Raw genomic sequence first — 27,179 nt, 5'->3', positions numbered from 1 at the left:
GGCTTCCCTGAAGAGGTGGGTTTTCAGGATGCGCCTAGAGGAGAGTAGGTGATAGGCTTATGGGTTGGGGCAGGGAGTTTCAGAGGATGGGTGATGCCCTGGAGAAGTCCTGGAGGTGGGCATGGGAGGAGGAGACCAGGGAACTAGAGAGAAGGAGGTCTTGTGAGAAGCGGAGAGTTTGTTTTGGGTGGTACTTGGATATTAGGTCAGAGATGTAGTACGGGGCAGTATGATGGACAGCTTTGTACGTCAGTGTTAGGATTTTGAATTTGATCCGTTGGGCAATCGGAAGCCAGTGGAGGGATTGGCAGAGGGGGGTGGCGGATACGGAGCGGTTGGTAAGGTGAATGAGTCTGGCTGCCGTATTCAGGATTGATTGAAGTGGGGATAGCCTGTGGTGAGGCAGGCCAGTGAGGAGGGAGTTACAATAGTCAAGTCGTGATATGATGAGGGAGTGGATGAGCTGTTTAGTGGTTTCTGGGGTTAGGAACGTGCGGATTTTGGCAATGTTGCGGAGGTGGAGTCTGCATGAGTTTGTTAGTGATTGGACTTGGGGCTGGAAGGATAGGTTGGAGTCCAGAATAAAACCAAGTACTCTGGCCTGCGGGGCGGGTTTGATGGTGGCATTGTTGGACGTGATGGAGAAGTCAGTGGGGGGGGGGGTGTGTGGGCTGGGGGGAAGACTGTTTTGGAAAAGTTCAGTTTAAGGAAGTGGAGTGACATCCAGTCTGATATGTCTTTCAGTAGGTGGGTGATTTGGGCGGAGACTGAAGGGGTGAGGCAACAGGTAAAGAGAGAGATTTGCGTGTCGTGGGTGTAGAGGTGGTAGTTGAATCCATGGGAGTGTATGAGTTGGCCAAGGAAGGAGGTGTAGATGGAGAAGAGAAGGGGTCCAAGGACAGAGCCTTGAGACCCCAACAGAGAGGGGGAGTGAGGGGGAGGTGGTAGCATTATAGGTAACGCTGAAGGAGCGCTGTGATAGGTAGGATGAGAGCCAGGAGAGAGCGGAGTCTCTGATGCCAAGGGAGTGTAGTTTATTAAGGAGGAGGGGGTGGTCGACTGTGTCAAAAGCTGCAGAGAGGTCAAGGAGTAGGAGCACTGAATAGTGGCCATTAGCTTTGGCGGTTAGCAGGTCGTTGGAGAGTTTAAGTAAGGCAGGTTCTGTGGAGTGTAGGGGACAGAAGCCGGACTGTAGGGGATCGAGGAGGTTGTTATCATTGAGGTGAGAGCTTAGGCGATTGTAGACTAAGCGCTCTAGGAGTTTGGATGTAAATGGCAGCAGGGAGATGGGTCTAAGGTTGTCCAGGGAGGGCTTTTTGAGTATGGGAGTGATGTGTGCATTTTTCAGAGGGGAGGGGAATGCACCAGTAGAGAGGGAAAGATTAAAGATGTTGGTGAGGGAGCGTAGGATAGAGGAGGAGGGAGGTCGTAGGAGTTGTGTGGGGGCTGGTGGTGAGGCAGGCCTCATCCTCCGCCACCCCTCTGCCCAAGTATACCACATCCACCGCCACCCCTCTGCCCAAGTATACCACGTCCACCGCCACCCCTCTGCCCAAGTATACCACGTCCACCGCCACCCCTCCGCCCAAGGATTTGCTCACCTCCAATCTAATGTGTTGCATGATGGTTTAATCCCAGATCACCTCTACATGTTGTCTACAGTAAACATTTAAGCTTCCACTGATTACAGAATACTAATACTGTGAGTCCTGACCCTTATACTATATAACTTGTACATTACATACTCCTGACCCCTGTACTATATACTCCATGTTGTACATTACATACTCCTGACCCCTGCACTATATACTCCATGTTGTACATTACATACTCCTGACCCCTGCACTATATACTCCATGTTGTACATTACATACTCCTGACCCCTTCACTATATACTCCATGTTGTACATTACATACTCCTGACCCCTGCACTATATACTCTGTTGTACATTATGTACTCCTGACCCCTGCACTATATACTCTATATTGTACATTACATACTCCTGACCCCTGCACTATATACTCTATATTGTACATTACATACTCCTGACCCCTGCACTATATACTCTATATTGTACGTTACATCCTCCTGACCCTTGCACTTTATATTTTATATTGTACGTTACATTATCCTGACCCCTGCACTATATACTTTGTGTTGTATATTAAATTCTTCTGACCCCTGCACTATATACTCTATGTTGTACATTACATACTCTTGACTTCTGCTCTCCCCCCTCCCCCACTGCTATATATACACATAATATGGATTCTCTTTTGTTACACCCATTTCCCCCCAGCTGGACATTTTATATCGGATGATGTGATTGGAGCACAGACTTTTACATGGTGATAATAATATGATAACATCCTCCAACTTTGGACCCTTAAACAGAAAGTGATAATGAGGGAGGAGTCAATACCCCAATGATGGTGGTCTTCGGGATCAGTCCAGTCTTCATCTTGGTTGTTCTCCCTCCATCCTCACTCTCTGACCTCTGGTGGGGCTCAGCCCTGCTGTTCTTCATGACTAAATCATGGACTAAATAAGGAAGTGCAGTACTTCTTGCGTTGGAAAGATGGCGATGAGTGATAGCGGGGGTGGGGACCCTCGTCCTATAATCCCCTCATCACTGTCCCTCCTATAAAAGACAGTTCTGGTTGTTTCCTCACTCTCTGACTAAGGTCCATGAATAAAGAAATGACCTGGTAGGAGAACAGAGGAGCCATTTCCTAGTTCCCTTGAGGGTGGAATTGTAAGCTCCTCAGAGACCAAGCTGCCTAATGTGGGCGGAGTCCTGGTTTGGGGGAACCAATCAGCTCCTGTCTAGTAATCCTCTTTGTCTTTGTATTTTAGTCCATGGCCGGGAGATGAGGAAAACCTCCGAGGATTGTCTCACTTTGTCTCCAGACTGGAAAGTAGAAGATGAGGACATCACACAGTATAGTCCAGGAGAAAACCCGGCTCCCTCCAATGTCCATCCGGCACCACCCAGTGTAGATGGACCATCGGATTCCTCGTATCCTGAGGAACCTCAGACTGTGCGGGACCAAGCCGGCCTTCCTACAGGGAAGAGCTTCTCCTGTACTGAGTGCGGGAAGAGCTTCCGTTATAAATCACGTCTTAATAGGCATAAAAGATCTCACGCGGGGGAGAAGCCGTATTCCTGTCCTGAGTGTGGGAAATGTTTTTCACAAAAGTACCATCTTTACACACATCAGAGATCTCACACAGGGGAGAAGCCATATTCCTGTCCTGAGTGTGGGAAATGTTTTTCAGTTAAGTCCGATCTTCACAAACATCAGAGATCTCATACGGGGGAGAAGCCGTATTCCTGTCCTGAGTGTGGGAAATGTTTTTCACAGAAGTCCAGTCTTTACAAACATCAGAGATCTCACACGGGTGAAAAGCCATATTTCTGTCCTGAGTGTGGGAAATGTTTTTCACAGAAGTTCATTCTGCACAAACATCAGAGATCACACACAGGGGAGAAGCTGTATTCTTGTCCTGAGTGCGGGAAATGTTTTTCACAGAAGTCCGATCTTTACACACATCAGCGATCCCACGCGGGGGAGAAGCCGTATTCCTGTCATGAGTGCGGGAGATGTTTTTCACAGAAATCCAATCTTTCCACACATCAGCGATCTCACACAGGTGAGAAACCACATTCCTGTCCTGTGTGCGGGAAATGTTTTTCACAGAAGGCCCATCTTTCCACACATCAAAGATCTCACACAGGGGAGAAGCCATTTTCCTGTCATGAGTGTGGGAAATGTTTTTCAGTGAAGTCCATTCTTTACATACATCAACGATCTCACACGGGGGAGAAGCCGTATTCCTGTACTGAGTGCCGGAAATGTTTTTCAGTGAGGTCCCATCTTTCCATTCATCAGAGATCTCACACGGGGGAGAAGCCGTATTCCTGTTCTGAGTGCGGGAAAGGTTTTTCAGATAAGTCCCATCTTCACAGACATCAGAGATCTCACACGGGGGAGTAGCCGTATTCCTGTCCTGAGTGATGGAAATGTTCCTCACTGAAGTCCTGTCCTCCTGTACATCAGGGGCCCCACACAACCCTGGAGGTGTATTAGTGCCTTGAGTGCGGTAAATGGATGTTTCTGGACATCCCAGCTCTCATGTGGGGAAGAAGCACACCCTGATATACACCTCAGATATACTCCATGGCTGATCTTCATCATGGAAGAAACCGTTCATAAGGAGATCAGAGGTCACCAAAGACATGGATGAAGTGTGGGACCGGGTTGGCCATTGATAGCAGGAGAAGAATAAAAATGGAATCCTGACCTAGAGTACTGGGCTGACTTTTCATTGGGGTGCAGCCTATATACTAGAGATGGTCTGCACCTAAATGGAAGGGGGTCTGCTATGCTGGGGGAGGGGTTTATGGGAAGTCTGGAGGAGTATATAATCTAGGATGGAGGGGGGAGGGAGAATTCAATTATAACTGGGTGGACAGATCACACGGGGGTCAGTACTTATTGGGGGGTGGAATGGGGAAAGATGGGGGGAGGGCTATGGCAAATGATAAGAAAGTTCCCATGTTACAAACAACCAGTGGAATTGGTACCATTTGTATGAAAATAAAAAATTCACAAAATCCGTGTGAACAAGGTGTCAGTGAATGAACAAGGTGTCAGTGAATGAAAGTGTTTGTTCCCCAATGCCAGAAGTGTGCCCAGCACAATAGGTGAGTTGGAAGGTTTGGTGCATGAAGAGAACTAGGATTGAATTGGTATTGCTGAATCTTGGCTTCATTCCTCACATGACTGGGCCATTCATATTCCTGGCTAGGTTCTCTTTCGGAGAGACGGGGGAAATAGGAAAGGTGGTGGTGTCTGTCTCTATGTGAGAAGTGATCTCAGAGCGAGTGTGATAGAGGACCTAGTTGATGGAGAGTGTGATGAGGCTGAAGTATTATGGGTGGAACTGCACATGGGGGGGCGGTACTACAAAGGTCATCATTGGAGTTTGTTATAGGCCTCTGTAATATTAATTTTTAATATCCAAACTTTAATTCGGTCTTTAGTAGTTTTTGAAATATATGCTGGCAGAATATATCCTCTTAATTGGATGTGAATGTGAGGTTTTGTATTTCAGTGGTCAGATGTGAATTATTTGTGTTTGAGCTAAGGGTAATCAGTAGAGGTTTAAAGTCATGTTTTCTTTTAAAATACTCATGTAATGTATACCATATTGTGAATTCTTATGAGTCTGAGAGTTTAAATTGTAGTCATAAATCATGGATTTTGACAGTTGTATGTAACATAAGAACTTCAGAAACCTTTTTCATAGTCTGTATGTCAATCATGATAATGACTTGGTGGTTTGAATAGGAACACATGTTTCTATTCAAACTGGGAGTGATTATGGGAGTGGTTTAGAAGCCCGCGAATTTGAAACAAAGCTTAATGGGAGGACCTAATTTTTCATGCATTTTAAGTATGCAGCTTTTCAAAGAACGAGTCAGAAGCTTCTCAGATAGACTACACTTCACTTCATTCACTCACACACAGAGACATTCTTTTCACACACTCTTACTCAAAGCACGTGCTTGGACAAAGAACAAAAGAATAGCACATGGTCATTTCTTAAACTAGGCCAAGAAAACTTCTATCTAAGCTATGCAAAAGAACTACATTATTTCCTAATATCCAAGGCAATTTATTCTTTATTTTTATTTCATTTTAAGCTACATATATCTGAATTTACTGTTTTTTATTGACTTTGTATTTTTGGTGTGTGATCAAATAAAGTCACACTGCTCATACTGACCTGGCTTTCATAAGGATTTCTTCCCACAACCATCTACAAGAACCTAGAAATATTAATAGAGTTTTTTCATAACTCTGGAAATCTAACATTATTGGCGAGTGCCAGCCATTCGATTTTTCCACGTTTTTTCAATTTATCCTCGCTTCTTCAGAGGGGATTGAGATGAACTATTTCTATTGATTAAGCTTCGGAAAGATTGCAGAACCTGGAACGGAAAACGTTGGTTGTGGAGATCTGAGGATTCAAGTGGTGACCAGAAAAGTCTCTAAGTCAGGACAAAAGAGGAAATTTACTACATTCGGTGAGTAGAAACATGGAATTTATTGATTCATTAGCTAATGAAAGTAAATTGGAATTTCAAGGTTTAGCTAGCCATGCTTCTGATACTGGTTTATGGAAAGCTATGTATGATCAATGTATGCAGGCTAATGTTGATATTGATAGCTCTAGATTTACGTTTAATAAGATGAAAAGAAAATTGCGTAACATTGTGAAGCTAGTTAGAGTTTTCAATTCTATGGTGTTTGAATTGCCAGAGAAAAATGTGGTTTGTGTTGTTAAGACAGATAGCAAAAATGTCTTACAGAGTACAGACATGCAGGATACTGTTGAATCCAATTGTGCAAACTGTGAAACTTTTTGTACCTATATTGAACATCTTGAGCAAGAAATTGAATCTCAAAATGTTGCAATATTAAAAAATAAGCAAATAGCTGTGGTTTCTAAGAAAAAACAATCAGAAATGGCCCAAGCTTCATTTATCCCGGACTCACCCAGGGGTGATGAGGAAGGCAGTGAGACTACTGTTCAGAGACAGAAATTACTTGCTAGAGCATCTAAGTTGAAGTTACAGATTCAGGATCAGTTAATGAAAATATTGAAGGATATACCAGCATATAACATGAGAGAAAATTCTTTCCATAATTCCGATGTTTTTGAGAATTTTTGTGATAGGTTTCAATTAACTGATGAGCAAAGAAATCGCATTTTTGGGTTGTGGATCCCCAGTTTTATGGCTCGTAGGTTAGTCAAGACTCCTTTCATGAATGAGGATGATATGGAAATTCATAGCAATGCTACTGATAGACTACGACAGTTATTACTGTTCACAACAGGAGAGGAGACACCTAGTTTGGAAATTTTAGACTCCTTAAGAGCTACTATTAATGATGACCCTTATGATTTTAGGATTAGATATTCTAAGGCATACAGGATGATTTTTAATTTACAAGATGAGACCCCTGCTATGGTCAAGGATTTTGTAAAAAAATTTAAGTACCTTGATCCAGCATCTTTATTGATTGCTAATGAAAAGGATAATTTGGATGACGCTGCCTATATTATTGACAAAATTAGGAGACAATTAAAGCTAAATAATGTAAGACCAAAAATTGCTTTAATTGAGAATAATTATCCTAAGACTGACAGTCAGGATAAATTCAAGACAGGAAATGCTGCCCCCCGCAGGAATGACAGAGTAAGACAAGGGAATCAAAGACCATTCACTTGTTACTATTGTGCAAAACCAGGGCATTTGAAATGGCAGTGTAGGAAGTTTTTGAAAGACATTCAGATGAGAAATTTGGGTAAAGAAAATGGACTTATTTCTCCTGAACCGTCAGCTCCAATTCGTTCACAGGAAGTTAAGTCATCTTCACCCTACGCTCCTCTGATCAGAGAGATTAGTGAAATGTCAATTAGTAATGGAGGAAATGTGAACAACTCACATTCATCCAATACTTCAAGACAGCCATTATTACCTTCACCATGACTAGCAAAAGAAAAGGAAGTTGAACTCCATTGTCTGGAATATGTAGCTCCAATTTTCTTGGACAAGTGTGGCCGCCCTTATGTAAAAGCTAAAATTAATGGACAGAAATCTTCTATTTTATTGGATTCAGGAGCCCAAATAAGTGTTTTAGGCATGAAAATACCAATTCCATCTAATGCAACAGTATGCACAGTTGTAGGTTTCAATGGAAAAGGTGATGTTCAAGCTAAAAAATGTAAAATTGTGTCTTTTGAAATACCAGGATGTTCGCAAATGGAGATAGACTTTTGGTATTGTCAAGGATCAGAGAACATTATTGGTGCTGATGTTTTGTCTCAAAGAGGGTGGATACTTGATTTAGCCAATGGCATTGTTTGGCAGGGCTCTGCTAATCGTAAGCCTATGGTAATTGACCCAACAGATTATTGTGAAGTCGGTAGCATCTGTTTGACAGAAGCAATTGATGCTGACTATAAATGGCCAGATACTGGAGATAATCTAGAATTGAAACAGTTAGTACAACTACACAAAAAACTGTGGAGTCAAGGTAAAAATGAAGCTGGATTGTTCAAAAATATTGAAGTTAATATTCAAGGCAAAGACCATCCCCCATTAAAACAATACAAGTTGCCGCCAGAATCTGATGAACCTGTATCAGTAATCATACAAGAATTTTTGGAACAGGGTATCATCAGGAAAGCTAATTCAGTTACTAATAATCCTTTGTGGGTAGTGGCAAAGCGTGATGACCCTAGTGCATATAGATTATTGATAGATCTAAGAATGCTAAACAAATACACTCCAAGTTGTACACCCATTGTGGCAGAAACTCCAGACATCATGTCACAAATAAATGCCAATGCGAAAGTGTTCTCTGTTCTTGACATTGCAAATGGATTTTTTAGTATTAAATTGGCTGAGAGTTGCCAATACAAGTTTTCATTTGTCCACAGAAATGTGCAATATTGTCTCAAACGTCTTCCAAAAGGATATCATTCTGCTAAGTATATATTACATCAGGCATTAGCAAATGTTTTGTCTAAATTTTCTAGACCTGATTGTTTAATTCAATATGTAGATGATATCTTGCTTATGACGAATTCTGAAACTGAACACAGGACTCTCTTAGCAGAATTGTTTACACTTCTGCAAGATGAAGGTCTCAAGCTGAATACACGCAAAGTTCAGCTCATGAAAAATGAAGTAAAATTTCTTGGAGTTTTGATTGGTCCAGGAAAGAGACAGCCTTTACAGGAAAGAATTGAGTCTATTGCGTCACTTCCTGTACCAACAACATTCAAAGCACTGAGACAGTTTTTGGGTTTGGTAAATTTCTCTAGAGATTTTATCGAATCATTTGCAGAAAAAGCCAAACCATTGTATGATTTGTTGAAGTACAATGAGGAAAATGTATTTGGTCCCTGGACAGAAATACAGCAAAAAGCTTTTGAGATGTTGAAAAATGATTTGCAAACAGCTCCAGCTTTGGCTACTGTTGATAAGCAAGCACCATTTGCTTTGCAAGTGCATGCTTCAGAAACTGCAATCTCAGCTGTCTTGATTCAGAAACAGGGAGGAGTCTGGAGAAGTCTTGGATACTTCTCACGTCTGCTTACTCCAGTAGAGAAAGGTTTTGATGATTGTGTCAGACAACTTGTGGGAGTACATTATGCAGTAAAAGCAACAGAGCATATTGTAGGATTCAACAAAATTATTCTACAAACTCCACATAGCACTTTGAAGTTTCTTTTTGAGAAAAATGTTCCTGGAGTTTCCAACCAAAGATTTTCTCAATGGTTGTTGGCTCTATCACCTAAGCAAATACAGGTTGAACATAATGCCAAGTATGTCCTACCTCAGTTGATGGAATACAACGGGTTAGAACATGAATGTTTATGTGAAGTCCAAGAAACTTCCTCTCCTCTTTTCCGTAGAGAGGCAGAGAAAATTGATGAACCTGTATTTGTTGATGGTTCTAGATACTGTATGTCAGGTAATTATTACAGTGGATATTCAATTTGGTATCCAGAGCGTAATTATTCCATACAGCACAAATTGCCAGGACATTTTTCAGCTCAAAGGGCAGAACTTGAAGCAGTAAAAACTGTGTTGACATTAGACAAGGAAGAGAACAGAAGTCCATTAGTGATTTACAGTGACAGTTCATATGTTGTACGTTCCCTGACAGATTATTTACCAATTTGGAAACGTAGAGGTTTTGTAGATGCATCTAACAAAGTCCTAGTGCACAAAGAGACACTTGAATCAATTTTTAAGCTAGCAGAGGAAAATCCTATTGCCTATGCAATTGTAAAAATTCCATCTCATAGGAAGGACAATGATGAGATGAGTGTAGGCAATAGAACAGCTGATCTCTTAGCAAAGGAAGCAGCTTTACATGGAGTACCAGTGATTCAGTCTGAACCAGTCTCAGTTAATGTTGTTAGGAAGACAGACACACAGATTCCCTCCTTTGCAGAAGAACAGAAAAGGGATCCATCTCTTTCTGCTTCTCAGGTTGATCCAAAATTTCCCTTTATATGTGAATATGGAATTTTGTATCATGACTTAAACGGGTTTCTGCGTCCTGTTATACCGCAGCATCTACAGGTAGAATTTACAAAGTACAATCACGAAAGCCTAGGTCACATAGGTAAACAAAGATTGCTTGAAATACTCAAGGAAAAATTTTACTGGGACAAAATGGAAGAAACAGTAGACAGTGTAGTTCAATCTTGTCTAATCTGTGCTCAAGTGAATCCTCGACCAAAGGGTCAAAAACCTCCATTACAAAGAACTCCTCCAGCAGATGGACCATGGTCCACATTACAACTAGACTATATAGGACCGTTACCTACAGGTAAAAATGGGTACAGGTATGCTTTAGTTGTAGTTGATGTTTTTTCAAAATGGATTGAAATCTTGCCTGTTCGCAAAGATGATGCATTAACAACTGCTAAAATGCTAATTAATCATGTTTTTCCAGTCTGGAGTATACCAACAAACCTCAGTAGTGACAGAGGAACCCACTTCACAGGTAAAATAATGCAGGCAATGTGTAAAATCTTGGGTATACAACAGAGATTTCATGTGCCCTATCATCCACAATCTGCAGGTATTGTGGAAAGAATGAATAGGACTGTTAAATCAAGGATTGCAAAAATGTTATTAGACAGAGGAAATACTTGGGTTGATGCTGTACCATTGGTTCTGATGAGTGTCAGAAGTACAACATCTTCTGCAACACAGTATTCTCCTTTTGAGTTAATGACAGGAAGGAAAATGCGTATTGTTTTTCCCCATGAACCGTTCTTGTCAACGCCGCAAAAAGAGGCAATAGAAAAAACAAAGTGGTTACAGATGTTGCAAGACAATCTGAACACTATTGTACCACATGCAGCTACTCGCATGCAAAAAATGGTTCCTCCACATTCTTCTAAGTTCGAAAAAGGAGGACAAGTAATGGTAAAAACTTTCAGAAAAACTGGACCATGGCAAAGCAACTGGGAAGGTCCATTTGATATTTTGGATGTTCAAGGAGTAATGGTACAAGTGCAAAGACCTCTTAATTCAGTAAAAAATGCGCGCAGACAACAAACAATGTGGATGCACAGTGACCAATGTAAATTGTTTATACCGAGATAATGATACTGCATTTCTTTTGCAGACATGGATTTCAATAATCCGGAAGAAACAAAGCATCGCAGATTCCAAAGAAAAATAAACATTACAACAAAAGAACATAAGGAAAATCAAAGCAGTAGAAAGAAAAGACTTATTACAGGATTGATTATTTTCTTAGTGACAATGACAATATTAGTAATCTACAACATAAACTTTTCCAGCAATGCAGAAGTTAACAAGACTGAAGCCCTACATAAGAAAGACACTATACTTATTAGGAACAAAAGATTTTTTCCTAAAGATAGTAACATTAATACAGCTGAAGACTTGCTAGGATATATGTGCATAGGTTATGGTAGAACTTGTTGTTCGGAATTGTATTTCGTTCATAATAATGATATTGAAGTTAGAGCTAAAATAGAGTCTAAATCAAAATTTGTTAAAATGCAAGGATTTTATAGGATCAATAACGAAACTAGTAACTTTGAATGTAATTTATCCGATATGGGATACTGGTTAATAGTTTTAAAGGGAAATGAACCTACTATTTGGTCAGGAGATATTTCCATAGACATGTTAAATACTGGAAATATAGGAAGTTCTAAAACAGATATTTGGTATCAATTACAAAGTTATTCACACTTTCTTGATCCTGAACATTTGAATATTAATGGTAATGAAAAAGAGGACATAGTGAAAATATGGGATTTCCAAGTGACAAGAGCTTTGGTTCAAACTAAAGTCAAAGTAATTGTTACTGTGGTAGATTTGATAGTCCCAGAGATAAAAATATCTCCTCAATCATTAAGACTTGCAGAAGGAAAGGATAATCTGAATTTGATGTGTAGTATACAAATACACCTACCTCAAAATTCATTATTAACTTGGAAAAGGAATGGTGAATTTTTGGGAAGTTTTCTTCATGATAAAACTGATGTTATCCATAAAAGTATTTTTGGCAATTTGAACTGGGATAATGATAACTTTGTGTATCATCAAAACACTATATCAATTAATGATACAGGTATATATGAATGCTGCATATCAATAGAAAATTATCCAAAGAAATGTGTAAATACAAATGTAATTGTACTATCCCCTAAAAGAACGCAGTGTACGGATAAGAAATTTATTCCAGCCAGTCCCTTCCAAATTAACCATTTCCAGACCAGACTTCTGTTGAGAGAAGGAAAGTTTGTTATTATAGTGTGGAACTTTAACATTTCAGAATGGAAAATCTCAACAAGGTTTCCACAATGTAAAGAACATCTGGTTAACATGGAATTAGGTATTGAAAGATGGTTTGGTACTGATAGTAGGAATCCTCACAGGAATAAACGTGGTATAGTTGAAGGTATTTTAGGAGGAATAGGTACTATTGGTAGTATTACAAATAGCATGGACATTAGTACACTAAAGTCTGATCTCGAGACAGCCGGTTTAGTGGGAAGCAATAGTATTAAAGTACAAAGAAACTTGAATCAAATATTGGAAAATATGGTGATTAAAACAGCCAATATTATGGGTCCATCTATATCACACTTAGAGAATATTACTCTTAATTTAATGTCAAGTGAACAGCATTCCCATATAGCCACAGCATGTTTAGAAATTCAGATGGAATATTCCACAAATTTTAAAATAATAGCTCAAGCTTTTCAAAGTGGAATAACTCCTATAGGTATTGTACAAAATTTACCAAGAGAGTATGTATATGCCATAAACCATACTGATCTGTGGGTAAATAAGTGGATTGGATGTTATCAGAACATATGTTATAGTTCTTCAATGATTCCTGTAGCAGGAAAAGAACAAATGTTGGTTCCAATCACTGTCTTGGGATTACCAGTTAGCAACACACAGTTACTATATTATCATCTGCAATATACAGATTTTGCATTTATTGATAATAATTTTGAGTTAGAACAATTAGATCTGTCTTCATGTTTACAATTTCAGTCTAAAGTGATTTGTCTACCTAATCAAGACAAAGGTATATTTCATTCTTGTTACCATAACCATACTCTATGTTCAGCAAGGATAGAAAAGGTTAAAACCACTTCTGAGTTAATCTCAATTGTAGATAAAAAGAAAGTTTGTTTTCAAGTTATGTCTGACTCAGAAAGGGTTCAATCCTTCTTCTCTTCTTGTACACATACAGAAAACTTAAGTCGAGGTTTGTTCTGTATAGAAGGAGATATTTCAGCAATAAGTGTTAATGGGATGAGAATGAATTTAACAAACATGCTTATGAAAAATATAAGTGCTCTTCCCATACAGTACAATATATCTCAAGTGGATGAATTCCCATGGAGAGATTGGGCAAATGTTATTCAAAAAGATGAAGGTTTACTGATAGCATTATCAGATGAACTTCAAAAAGCAGAAATATTATTTAAACATGAACAAGGGAGTTTAAAAGATATAGAACATGAATGGTCTGAATTTTCAGGTCATTCTTGGTGGTCAAAATTTAAACGTACTGTATCAATGTTGGGAAAAACTTCAATTGCATCTGCAGCAGGAAATATTTTATTACATCCTGTAATAATTATTTTTATTATTATCATATTATGTATTATATTTCAATTATGTTTGATGTGTAAAATGAACAGTTTCTATAAGCGAATTAGAAGTGAAATTAGGAAAGGAGATAATCTATTACAAGATATACTTCAGAGGAAACTACTTTCTGGTTATGCTGACTCCGTTACAAATAATGATACATTTGAGATTACTAAATCAAAACCTGAGTGTTTGTGATATAAATGATGTGTGCTTGTTATAAATTAATATGAATTTCATATTTCAGAGGGGAATGTAATATTAATTTTTTAATATCCAAACTTTAATTCGGTCTTTAGTAGTTTTTGAAATATATGCTGGCAGAATATATTCCCTCTTAATTGGATGTGAATGTGAGGTTTTGCATTTCAGTGGTCAGATGTGAATTATTTGTGTTTGAGCCTAGGTAATCAGTAGAGGTTTAAAGTCATGTTTTCTTTTAAAATACTCATGTAATGTATACCATATTGTGAATTCTTTTAATGAGTCTGAGAGTTTAAATTGTAGTCATAAATCATGGATTTTGACAGTTGTATGTAATATAAGAACTTCAGAAACCTTTTTCATAGTCTGTATGTCAATCATGATAATGACTTGGTGGTTTGAATGGGAACACATGTTTCTATTCAAGCTGGGAGTGATTTTGGGAGTAGTTTAGAAGCCCGCGAATTTGAAACAAAGCTTAATGGGAGGACCTAATTTCTCATGCATTTTAAGTATGCAGCTTTTCAAAGAACGGGTCAGAAGCTTCCCAGATACACTACACTTCACTTCATTCACTCACACACAGAGACATTCTTTTCACACACTCTTACTCAAAGCACGTGCTTGGACAAAGAACAAAAGAATAGCACATGGTCATTTCTTAAACTAGGCCAAGAAAACTTCTATCTAAGCTATGCAAAAGAACTACATTATTTCCTAATATCCAAGGCAATTTATTCTTTATTTTTATTTCATTTTAAGCTACATATATCTGAATTTACTGTTTTTTATTGACTTTGTATTTTTGGTGTGTGATCAAATAAAGTCACACTTCTCATACTGACCTGGTTTTCATAAGGATTTCTTCCTACAACCATCTACAAGAACCTAGAAATATTAATAGAGTTTTTTCATAACTCTGGAAATCTAACAAGGCCCAAGGACCCCGAGTATGGAGGAAGAATGGAGAGGCCCAAGGACCCCGAGTATGGAGGAAGAATGGAGAGGCCCAAGGACCCCGAGTATGGAGGAAGAATGGAGAGGCCCAAGGACCCCGAGTATGGAGGAAGAATGGAGAGGCCCAAGGACCCCGAGTATGGAGGAAGAATGGAGAGGCCCAAGGACCCCGAGTATGGAGGAAGAATGGAGAGGCCCAAGGACCCCGAGTATGGAGGAAGAATAGAGAGGCCCAAGGAGCCCGAGTATGGAGGAAGAAAGGAGAGGCCCAAGGAGCCCGAGTATGGAGGAAGAAAGGAGAGGCCCAAGGAGCCCGAGTATGGAGGAAGAAAGGAGAGGCCCAAGGAGCCCGAGTATGGAGGAAGAAAGGAGAGGCCCAAGGACCCCGAGTATGGAGGAAGAAAGGAGAGGCCCAAGGAGCCCGAGTATGGAGGAAGAATGGAGAGGCCCAAGGAGCCCGAGTATCTAGGAAGAATGGAGAGGCACAAGGACCCCGAGTATGAAGGGAGAATGGAGAGGCACAAGGACCCCGAGTATGGAGGAAGAATGGAGAGGCACACACTGCAAGATGCTTAAAGTCCAGTGTGAAGTTTCCACAATCTGTGTTGATTTGGGGAGCCATGTCATCTGCTGGTGTTGGTCCACTGTGCTTCATTAAGTCCAGGGTCAACGCAGCCGTCTACCAGGAGAGCTTAGTTTCACTTGGTATACTCCTGACCCCTGCACTATATACTCTATGCTGTACATTACATACTCCTGACCCCTGCACTATATACTCTATGTTGTACATTACATACTCCTGACCCCTGCACTATATACTCTATGCTGTACATTACATACTCCTGACCCCCGCACTATATACTCTATGTTATACATTACATACTCCTGACCCCTGCACTATATACTCTATGTTGTACATTACATACTCCTGATCCCTGCACTATATACTCTGTTGTACATTACATACTCCTGACCCCTGCACTATATTCTCTATGTTGTACATTATATACTCCTGACCCCTGCACTATATACTCTATGTTGTACATTACATACTCCTGACCCCTGCACTATATACTCTATGTTGTACATTACATACTCCTGACCCCTGCACTATATACTCTATGTTGTACATTACATACTCCTGACTCCTGCACTATATACTCTATGTTGTACATTACATACTCCTGACCCCTGCACTATATACTCTGTTGTACATTACATACTCCTGACACCTGCACTATATACTCTATGTTGTACATTACATACTCCTGACCCCTGCACTATATACTCTGTGTTGTACATTACATACTCCTGACCCCTGCACTATATACTCTATGTTGTACATTACATACTCCTGATCCCTGCACTATATACTCTGTTGTACATTACATACTCCTGACCCCTGCACTATATTCTCTATGTTGTACATTATATACTCCTGACCCCTGCACTATATACTCTATGTTGTACATTACATACTCCTGACCCCTGCACTATATACTCTATGTTGTACATTACATACTCCTGACCCCTGCACTATATACTCTGTTGTACATTACATACTCCTGACCCCTGCACTATATTCTCTATGTTGTACATTATATACTCCTGACCCCTGCACTATATACTCTATGTTGTACATTACATACTCCTGACCCCTGCACTATATACTCTATGTTGTACATTACATCCTCCTGACCCCTGCACTATATACTCTATGTTGTACATTACATCCTCCTGACCCCTGCACTATATTCTCTATGTTGTACATTACATCCTCCTGACCCCAGCACTATATACTCTATGTTGTACATTACATACTCCTGACCCCTGCACTATATACTCTATGTTGTATATTACATACTCCTGACCCCTGCACTATATACTCTATGTTGTACATTACATCCTCCTGACCCCTGCACTATATACTCTATGTTGTACATTACATACTCCTGACCCCTGCACTATATACTCTATGTTGTACATTACATCCTCCTGACCCCTGCACTATATACTCTATGTTGTACATTACATCCTCCTGACCCCTGCACTATATTCTCTATGTTGTACATTACATACTCCTGACCCCAGCACTATATACTCTATGTTGTACATTACATACTCCTGACCCCTGCACTATATACTCTATGTTGTACATTACATACTCCTGACCCCTGCACTATATACTCTATGTTGTACATTACATCCTCCTGACCCCTGCACTATATACTCTATGTTGTACATTACATCCTCCTGACCCCTGCACTATATTCTCTATGTTGTACATTACATCATTCTGATACTATATAGTCATATCTGCTGTATCTTATACAATATATTGTACATTCCATAGTCCTGACTTCTCTCCCCCCTCCACCCTCTGCTACAGTATCTCCCAGAAGTGAGTCCCCCCCTCACATTTGTGTAAATATTTGATTCTCTCTTTTCATGTGACAACACTGAAGAAATGACACTTTGCTACAATGTGACGTAGTCAGTGTACAGCTTGTATAACATGGAAATTTGCTCTCCCCTCAAAATAACTCACCACACCGCCATTAATGTCTAAACCGCTGGCATCAAAAGTGTGCCCACTCCTAGGTAAAAATGTTCAAATTGGGCTGAAAGTGTAAATATTTTGTGTGGCTGCCATTATTTTCCAGCACTGCCTTAACCCTCTTGTGCATGGAGGTCACCAGAGCTTCACAGGTTGCCATTGGAGTCCTCTTCCACTCCTCCATGACGTCATCACGGAGCTGGTGGATGTTCGAGACCTTGCGCTCCTCCACCTTCCATTTGAGGATGCCCCACAGATGCTCAATAGGGTTCAGGTCTGGAGACATGCTTGGCCAGTCCATCACCTTTACCCTCAGCATCTTTAGCAAGGCAGTGGTGGTCCTAGAGGTGTGTTTGGGGTCGTTATCATGTTGGAATACTGCCCTGCATCCAGACTCTGAAGGGAGGGGCTCATGCGCTGCTTCAGTATGTCACAGTACATGTTGGCATTCATGGTTCCTTCAATGAACTGTAGCTTCCCAGTCCTGGCAGCACTCATGCAGTCCCAGACCATGACACTCCCACCACCATGCTTGACTGTAGGCAAGACACACTTGTCTTTGTACTCCTCACCTGGTTGCCACCACACACGCTTGACACCATCTGAACCAAATCAGTTGATCTTGGTGTCATCAGACCACAGGACGTGGTTCCAGCAATCCATGTCCTTAGTCTGCTTGTCTTCTGCAAACTGTTTGTGGGCTTCCTTGTGCATCATCTTTTGAAAAGTCTTCCTTCTGGGATGACAGCCATGCAGACCAATTTGATGCAGTGTGCGGCATATGGTCTGAGCACTGACAGACTGACCCCCCCACCCCTTCACCCTCTTCAGCAATGCTGGCAGCACTCATACGTCTATTTCCCAAAGACAGCCTCTGGATATGATGCTGAACACGTGCACTCAAATTCTTTGGTCAACCATGGTGAAGCCTGTTCTGAGTGGAACCTGTCCTGTTAAACCGCTGTATGGTCTTGGCCACCGTGCTGCAGCTCAGTTTCAGGGTCTTGGCAATCTTCTTATAGCCTCGGCCATCTTTATGTAGAGCAACAATTCTTTTTTTCAGATACTCAGAGAGTTCTTTGCCATGATGTGCCATGTTGAACTTCCAGTGACCAGTATGAGAGAGTGAGAGCGATAACACCGAATTTAACACACCTGCCCAAGAGGGTTAAGGCAGTGCTGGAAAATAATGGTGGCTATGCAAAATATTGACACTTTTGGCCCAATTTGGACATTTTTACTTAGGAGTGGGCACACTTTTTTTGCCAGTGGATTAGACATTAATGGCTGCATTGAGTTATTTTGAGGGGACAGCAAATTTCCATGTTATACAAGCTGTAGTACGACACATTGTAGCAAAGTGTCATTTCTTCAGTGTTGTCACATGAAAAGAGAAGATGGCGATGAGTGATAGAGGGGGTGGGGACCCTCGTCCTATAATCCCCTCATCACTGTCCCTCCTATAAAAGACAGTTCTGGTTGTTTCCTCACTCTCTGACTAACGCCCATGAATAAAGAAATGACCTGGTAGGAGATCAGAGGAGCCATTTCCTAGTTCCCTTGAGGGTGGAAGTGTTAGCTCCTCAGAGACCAAGCTGCCTGATGTGGGCGGAGTCCTGGTTTGGGGGAACCAATCGGCTCCTGTCTAGTAATCCTCTTTGTCTTTGTATTTTAGTCCATGGCCGGGAGATGAGGAAAACCTCAGAGGATTGTCTCACTTTGTCTCCAGACTGGAAAGTAGAAGATGAGGACATCACACAGTATAGTCCAGGAGAAAACCCGGCTCCCTCCAGTGTCCATCCGGCACCACCCAGTGTAGATGGACCATCGGATTCCACGTATCCTGAGGAACCTCAGACTGTGCGGGACTGGGTCGGTCTTTCAACAGAGAAGAGGTTTTCCTGTACTGAGTGTGGGAAGGGTTTCTGTTTTAAATCACATCTTAACATGCACAAAAGATCTCACACAGGTGAGAAGCCATTTTCCTGTCCTGAGTGCGGGAAATGTTTTTCATTAAAGACCAATCTTCAAATACATCAGAGATCTCACACAGGAGAGAAGCCATATACCTGTCCTGAGTGCGGGAAATGTTTTTCTGGTAAGTCCAATTTTTACAGACATCAGAGATCTCACACAGGGGAGAAGCCCTTTTTCTGCCCTGAGTGCGGGAAATGTTTTTCATTAAAGACCAATCTTCAAATCCATCAGAGGTCTCACACAGGGGAGAAGCCATATTCCTGTCCTGAGTGCAAGAAATGCTTTTCACAGAAGTCTGATCTTTACACACATCAGAGATCTCACACGGGGGAAAAGCCTTACTCCTGTCTTGAATGTGAAAAATGTTTTTCAGAGAAGTCCAGTCTTTACAAACATCGGAGATCTCACACAGGAGAGAAGCCGTATTCTTGTCCTGAATGTGGGAATAGTTTTTCAAGAAAGTCCAATCTTTACACACATCAGAGATCTCACACAGGAGAGAAGCCGTATTCCTGTCCTGAGTGCGGGAAATGTTTTTCAAGGAAATCACATCTTCACAGACATCAGAGATTGCACACAGGGGAGAAGCCACTTTCCTGTCCTGAGTGCGGGAAATGTTTTTCAAGGAAATCGCATCTTTACAATCATCAGAGGTCTCACACGGGAGAGAAGCCACTTTCCTGTCTTGGATGAGGGAAATGTTCCTCACTGAAGTCATGTCTTCCTGTACATCAGGGGTCCCACACAACCCTGGGGGTGTATTAGTGCCTTGAGTGCGGGAAATGTCTTCTAGATGAATGTTGCTGGACATCCCAGCTCTCATGTAGGGAAGAAGCACACCCTGATATACACCTCAGATATACTCCATGGCTGATCTTCATCATGGAAGAAACAGTCCATAAGGAGATAAGTGTGGGACCGGCTTGGCCATTTTTCAGTGTAATCTTTCACAAATTCTTAGAGGTCTATATTTATAAAATGAGTGGAATAAATATGAAATGCGTTTGCTCAGCCATGAGACATATTGTCCGTATTTTATTTCATATAGTGGTTTCCTATGACCATCTAGTGCTGGGCTGTCAGACTCTGTCACTGTAGGCACACCAAATTGTTGGTCATTGATAACAGTAGAAAAATAAAAATGGAGTCATTGCCTTTCATTGGCTGAGTACATTTTGTGGTGGGAGATTTCATAACTATTTAGAGATCTATTTAAAAAATACTTAGTTGAATGAATGTGATGATCCTTCCCCCAGCTGTGATGCGTTTTGGCCATTGTTAGGATAGATCGGGTTCATGCCGGCACCCTCCGTCCAATCACGCCGGATACAAAGTACTCTGGGAATAATGCAATTCAGACACTGAGGTGTGAAACGCAGAATTCAAAGTCTTCATTGTTTGAGGTGAAATCCAGAGATAACAATGGAAACCCACGAGTAAAGGACTCACTGGAAGAGAAGTCCTCAAGAGAACAGAGCTGCGGCTTGAAACACAATTTGTATTGAAATTGACATGACAATAGAAAGCTGACAATGCCCTCCACCCAGCACAATAAAATCATGACAATGTTGCCATGTAGAGAAACCCCCACCTGGGCACCCGGGTCCACGCTACACGCACACATACAGCACTAAGATTGGCCAATATAATGAGGGACTGTGAAACGCAAAGAGGGTCATTCCACATCAAACATAGAAATCAAGGGAGATCAAAAATAATAAAAAAAAAAATGGAAGTAGAGTAATCACAGAAGTCAGTGGAGCCAAATGTAGATAGTGGCAGGATCAAAAAACTTCAACACAATAAAACAGACTCAGACAGTCCTTGTGTAGGTGTATATGAATCCCGGTATATCCATAGAAGGCAGTCCAGAACACTCACATGTGTGAAAGATAATTGTAAGGATAGGAATACATCCCGTTGTGCCTATAAACCAAATAGATGGACCCCCAATAGAGGGAAATGATAAAACAACCGGAAGCAGTATATAGAAATGGGGAGACAAACGGTTATCATTTACTAGACCACATGGATCAATCCCTTGATGGTTGTTGAGGCCATAGATGCATGACAGACCCATATACTTCCCATAGAGGACAGTCCACTAAATCATCCTTGATTGGAGATGTAAATGGCCATAATCTCAGTATGATTGGCAGTATACAGGATACAATAGATGGGGGGTGAGCTGTTGTACAGATCTGTAATGAATCGCTTTCCTGCCATAAGGATAAATACATCCAATAAGTAACTCAACCGAGCAATTTGCTATTGTGGGGAATGTTCCCAATATATTGATGCCTTACTGTGAAAACAATGTCTGCTCAGCCAACCATATACCGACATCTATGGTGATCTTGACTTGCTGCAACATGAGAGCTGCAGGAGCATGCCATGTGGTTGTCCAGGGACAGAGAGTCTGTCAGATGGTCTGGTGTGGTCAGATTGTAGAGCCGCCAAGGAGGACCTGGATGGCGAGGAAGTGAGCGTTACAACGCTGTGATGTCAATGCATTTCGCCCATTGAGTCACGTGAGCTTATTCAGGATGTAGCGGCCATATTGTTGAAGACATTTATAGGGGACACAGTCGTCACACAGGAAAAATGGCCACTACAGAAAAGTCATTCCAGCGGTGCAAAAATGCTACAAATCATATAATTAAAACAAAAAGAGGGGATTCAAATATACATAACGGGGTAAACATTCCCATACAGAGGGGCAACTAGAACCCCATATAAAGTACAGTATGTGCCATAGTGAGCCAGAGGAACCAAATGGCCAAACAGGAAAGAGATAGGATTAGTCAGCATATATAACCGATTGTTAACAAATGGGAATTATAGCAGTGAGTAGGGGGCAAAAAGGACAGTTATGGGTCAAGAAAGACCTGTAAACTGAATTCAGTATTTAAGCCACTAGGTGCTGGGATCCAATTTTAAAGAGCCATTCCCTCTCCTTACGTAAAGGAATTGTATCAAAGTCACCCCTACAATTGGGCAAATTGCGTGCATAAATGGCTTTCACACGCAAACCGACAGGAGATGAATTGTGGAATTTAGCAAAATGTTATTGGAGTTCGATCGTGTTTATTACAAATGCATCCTAAATGTTCACCTATACGTACACGTGATTGCCGTTTTGTTTTTCCAATATATATTTTGTCTAGAGATGAGTGAATTATTCAAAAATTCGATTCGGCTAATTTGCCGAATTTGAGGAAGAAATTTGATTCGATGCAAATTTAACTTATAAAAAGGGTTTCTAGGCTTCAGAGAGCCTTTATATTAGTGCAGAACACTGTACCTTTAATTTAAATGCCCTTGGAGATGAGGAAGGAGAAGGAGAAGGATGAGAAGAAGGAGAAGGATGAGAAGAAGGAGAAGGATGAGAAGAAGGAGAAGGAGAAGGATGAGAAGAAGGAGAAGGATGAGAAGAAGGAGAAGGATGAGAAGAAGGAGAAGGATGAGAAGAAGGATGAGAAGAAGGAGAAGGATGAGAAGAAGGAGAAGGATGAGAAGAAGAAGGATGAGAAGAAGAAGAAGGATGAGAAGAATGAGAAGGATGAGAAGAAGAAGAAGGATGAGAAGAAGAAGAAGGATGAGAAGAAGGAGAAGGATGAGAAGAAGAAGAAGGATGAGAAGAAGAAGAAGGATGAGAAGAAGAAGAAGGATGAGAAGAAGGAGAATTCCAAGCTCTGCAGATACACTTTTTGCCGGCTTGGAATTTTCTTATTTTCATCCTACTTCTTCTTCTTCTTCTTCTTCTTCTTCATCCTCATCCTCAGAAGAAGAGGATGAGGATGAAGAAGAAGAAGAAGAAGTCTTCTTTTCATTCTTCTTTTCATTCCTCTCATTCTTCTTTTCATTCTTCTCATTCTTCTTCTCATTCTTCTTTTCATTCTTCTTCTCATTCTTCTTTTCATTCTTCTTCTTCTTTTCATTCTTCTTTTCATTCTTCTCATTCTTCTTTTCATTCTTCTTTTCATTCTTCTTCTCATTCTTCTTTTCATTCTTCTTCTTTTCATTCTTCTTTTCATTCTTCTTCTTCTTCTTTTCATTCTTTTCATTCTTCTTTTCATTCTTCTTTTCATTCTTCTCATTCTTCTTTTCATTCTTCTCATTCTTCTTTTCATTCTTCTTTTCATTCTTCTTTTCATTCTTCTTCTTCTTTTCATTCTTCTTTTCATTCTTCTCATTCTTCTTTTCATTCTTCTTTTCATTCTTCTTCTCATTCTTCTTTTCATGAAGAGGAAAAGAAGAATGAGAAGAATGAAAAGAAGAATGAAAAGAAGAATGAGAAGAAGAATGAAAAGAAGAATGAAAAGAAGAATGAGAAGAATGAAAAGAAGGAAAAGAAGAATGAAAAGAAGAAGAAGAAGAATGAAAAGAAGAAGAAGAATGAAAAGAAGAATGAAAAGAAGAAGAAGAATGAAAAGAAGAAGAAGAAGAATGAAAAGAAGAATGAAAAGAAGAAGAAGAATGAAAAGAAGAAGAAGAAGAATGAAAAGAAAAATGAAAAGAAGCAGAAGAATGAAAAGAAGAAGAAGAAGAATGAAAAGAAGAATGAGAAGAATGAAAAGAAGAAGAAGAAGAATGAAAAGAAGAATGAGAAGAATGAAAAGAAGAAGAAGAAGAATGAAAAGAAGAATGAAAAGAAGAAGAAGAATGAAAAGAAGAAGAAGAATGAAAAGAAGAATGAAAAGAAGAATGAGAAGAATGAAAAGATTCTTCTTCTTCTTCTTTTCATTCTTCTTCTTCTTTTCATTCTTCTTCTTCTTCTTTTCATTCTTCTTTTCATTCTTCTTTTCATTCTTCTTTTCATTCTTCTCATTCTTCTTCTCATTCTTCTTTTCATTCTTCTTCTCATTCTTCTTTTCATTCTTCTTCTTCTTTTCATTCTTTTTTTCATTCTTTTCATTCTTCTTTTCATTCTTCTTCTCATTCTTCTTTTCATTCTTCTTCTTCTTTTCATTCTTCTTTAAATTCTTCTTCTTCTTCTTCTTTTCATTCTTCTTCTTCTTCTTTTCATTCTTCTTTTCATTCTTCTCATTCTTCTTTTCATTCTTCTCATTCTTCTTCTCATTCTTCTTTTCATTCTTCTTCTCATTCTTCTTCTTTTCATTCTTCTTTTCATTCTTCTTTTCATTCTTCTCATTCTTCTTTTCATGAAGAAGAAAAGAAGAATGAGAAGAATGAAAAGAAGAATGAAAAGAAGAAGAAGAATGAAAAGAAGAATGAGAAGAAGAATGAAAAGAAGAATGAAAAGAAGAATGAGAAGAATGAAAAGAAGAATGAAAAGAAGAAGTATTCCAGTACAGCAAAAAGTGTATCTGCAGAGAGCTCCGCTATTTCTGACAGTTCTCTGACAGTTCCTTCACATTTACAGCGGTTGAAACATTGTATCTGTTTCCGAATAAAAACATCTGTATCCTAAATGGAAACAAATAGATACAATGTTTCAACCGCTGTACATGTGAAGGAACTGTCAGAGAACTGTCAGAAATAGCGGAGCTCTCTGCAGGGACACTTTTGCCGGCTGATCGGGAAAAATCCGATTCGTGCACCCGAAGTTGGCTAATATTCGGATTCGGCACGAATCGAATTTTTCCTGAAATTCGAAACGAATTCCACTTCGCCTGGTTCGATTCGCTCATCTCTAATTTTGTCACAAGGACACTGGAGCATATATTTCACACGTGTGGTGGCACAATTCATGAATTGTTTGCTATGAAAAACTCTCTGTCTGTTGACAGCAGTAAATGTGTCTGTCCGTTCAACATACCTGCATATACTACATCGTCCACACGGATATATTCCGATGAGTGGAGCTAAATCTGTTAGCCAATTGTTTGTTGGTGTGAATTCGGATTTAACTAGATTGTCCCTCAGGTTCATTGCTCGCTTAGTGACCATAAGGGGTCTAGGGCCTACAATCTGAGATAATTCAGGGGACTGAGTAAGGATGTGCCAATGCTTAGTAAGAACTTCCCGTACCGCCTCCAACTGGATCCCAAACCGGGTAATAATATGCACAGAAGACAGATCATGAGAGACAGAATTGTCAGTACATGTATGTAATAACTTCCCGCTTACATTTAGAGGCTTTCACTTTGGATTGTCTAAGAGTACTATGTTGATACCCCCTTTCCTGAAATCTGTTATAGAGGCCATCTGCTTCTTCTTCATAGTCGTCACCACAGGTACAATTTCTGCAAATACACAGACATTGTCCAGTGGGGATCCCCCCGGATCAGAGAATGTGGATGGGGGCTAGAGGTGAGGAGCAAGGAATTGACAGCTGTAAATTTCCTATACGTTTTAATATGGAGGGCATCACCCTCAATCCATACTGACAGATGAAGGAATGAGGTTCCCTATAGTTAAAGGTATAGGTGAGTTTGATATTATGATTGTTATTATTGAGTTCAGACAAAAACGCATGAAGCGTCGACTCAGTGCCTTCCCATAGCATGAGGACATCATTGATGTACAGGGGGGGTGAATAAACAATTTGTTTCTCCCACCAGTCAAGGTGCAAGCACGCATACGCAGGTGTCCAGGGGGCTCCCATTGAAGTCCCACAAATTTGATGGTATGATGTACCTAGAATATTAAAATGTTTTGATTTAAGGCAAACTCTAACAGTTCAATAAGGAATTCATTCTGAGCTCCCATCATTGGGTAGCTTTTATCTAGGAAATTGGCTAAAGCTCCAATCCCCCAATCATGGGGGATAGAGGTATAGAGAGACTCTACATCAATACCCACCAAAAGCATACCTGGCTGTACCTGAATCTGAGCAATCTTTGATAGTATATCTCGTGTGTCCTGAACATATGAAGGAAGTGCCATCACCATATCCTTAATAAGGACATCAATGTATTTTCCAATTCACTCAGAAAGGTCTACCTGAGGTCACTATAGGAAGGAAGACAGGAAGGAACTGGTTCCAACCTGTATATTACCCCTATATTACAGGATAGGGATCAGGAGGCTATGGACAATCTCATTTCATTGATGGAGGATGTAACCTCCGAGTCCTATACTGAGGAGGATCCTTGCAATTTGGGGTTAAGACAGGCTTGTCTACCTATAAAATCTACTAAAATGCCCCAGATCCAGAAAAATCGATGGCTGGGAGTATTCCTTGATCTGGTTCATCATGACTTGGCATGGTTGGAGACCAAGTGGTGTTGATAACCTTTCACAGCATGAGAGACAAGCACTCAGGGAACTTAAGGAAGCACCCAACCTTGTGACAAAGGTGGTAATGTGGTGTTCATGTCTACGGATGATTATGAATGTGAGATCAAAAGGCAGCTTCAAGATACTTCTACATACAGTAAACTAGAGAGGAATCCTTTTCCCAGGGTGGTCTCGCTCCTTAATCATGAACTATCCCTGGCATGTGAGGTGGGCCTTATCACCAAGAAGGAACACAGTTATCTACATGTGGAGGATTATAACATCCCCACTATCTACATTATCCCCAAGGTACATAAGAGGTTGGTTATTCCATCAGGGAGGCCCATCATCTCAGCCATTAAAGGACCCTTGGAGTGAATTGGAAAATACATTGATGCCCTTATTAAGGATTATTAATAATAAAGTAATTATTTCTAAGGTCTCTGGGTTTCCTAAAGATCAAGCTCGGCTTCTGTGGAAGTGAGTGACCCAGGGCAGGATCATTTTTGAGAATGTTCCAACTTTTGGAAAGAATCTGTTTGATG

At 40.3% G+C, this 27,179-nt stretch overlaps 1 protein-coding gene and 1 pseudogene across 1 annotated transcript; both read left to right on the top strand.

The window, feature by feature from the left end:
• Positions 1-2,861: 2,861 nt before the first annotated feature.
• On the top strand, positions 2,862-20,467 carry LOC149441669 (uncharacterized; annotated as a pseudogene).
• On the top strand, positions 5,698-14,679 carry LOC149441670 (uncharacterized). Its single transcript, XM_089657063.1, has 2 exons — positions 5,698-6,095; positions 11,233-14,679. Exon 2 carries the CDS (start codon positions 11,235-11,237, stop codon positions 13,950-13,952), a length of 2,718 nt encoding a protein of 905 aa, XP_089513189.1. The 5' UTR covers positions 5,698-6,095; positions 11,233-11,234; the 3' UTR covers positions 13,953-14,679.
• Positions 20,468-27,179: the final 6,712 nt, after the last annotated feature.

Source organism: Staurois parvus, unplaced genomic scaffold (genome assembly GCF_062004578.1).
Source record: "Staurois parvus isolate SC_StPar_1 unplaced genomic scaffold, SC_StPar_1.0 ptg000960l, whole genome shotgun sequence".
In the NCBI taxonomy this organism is placed as follows: domain Eukaryota; kingdom Metazoa; phylum Chordata; class Amphibia; order Anura; family Ranidae; genus Staurois; species Staurois parvus.
The sequence above is the reverse complement of the archived record's forward strand: the minus strand, read 5'-3'. Positions and strand labels throughout refer to the sequence as shown.

Excerpts from the sequence above, each read along its gene's own strand:
- LOC149441670 (XM_089657063.1), top strand. The coding sequence starts at position 11,235 with ATGGATTTCAATAATCCGGAAGAAACAAAGCATCGCAGATTCCAAAGA.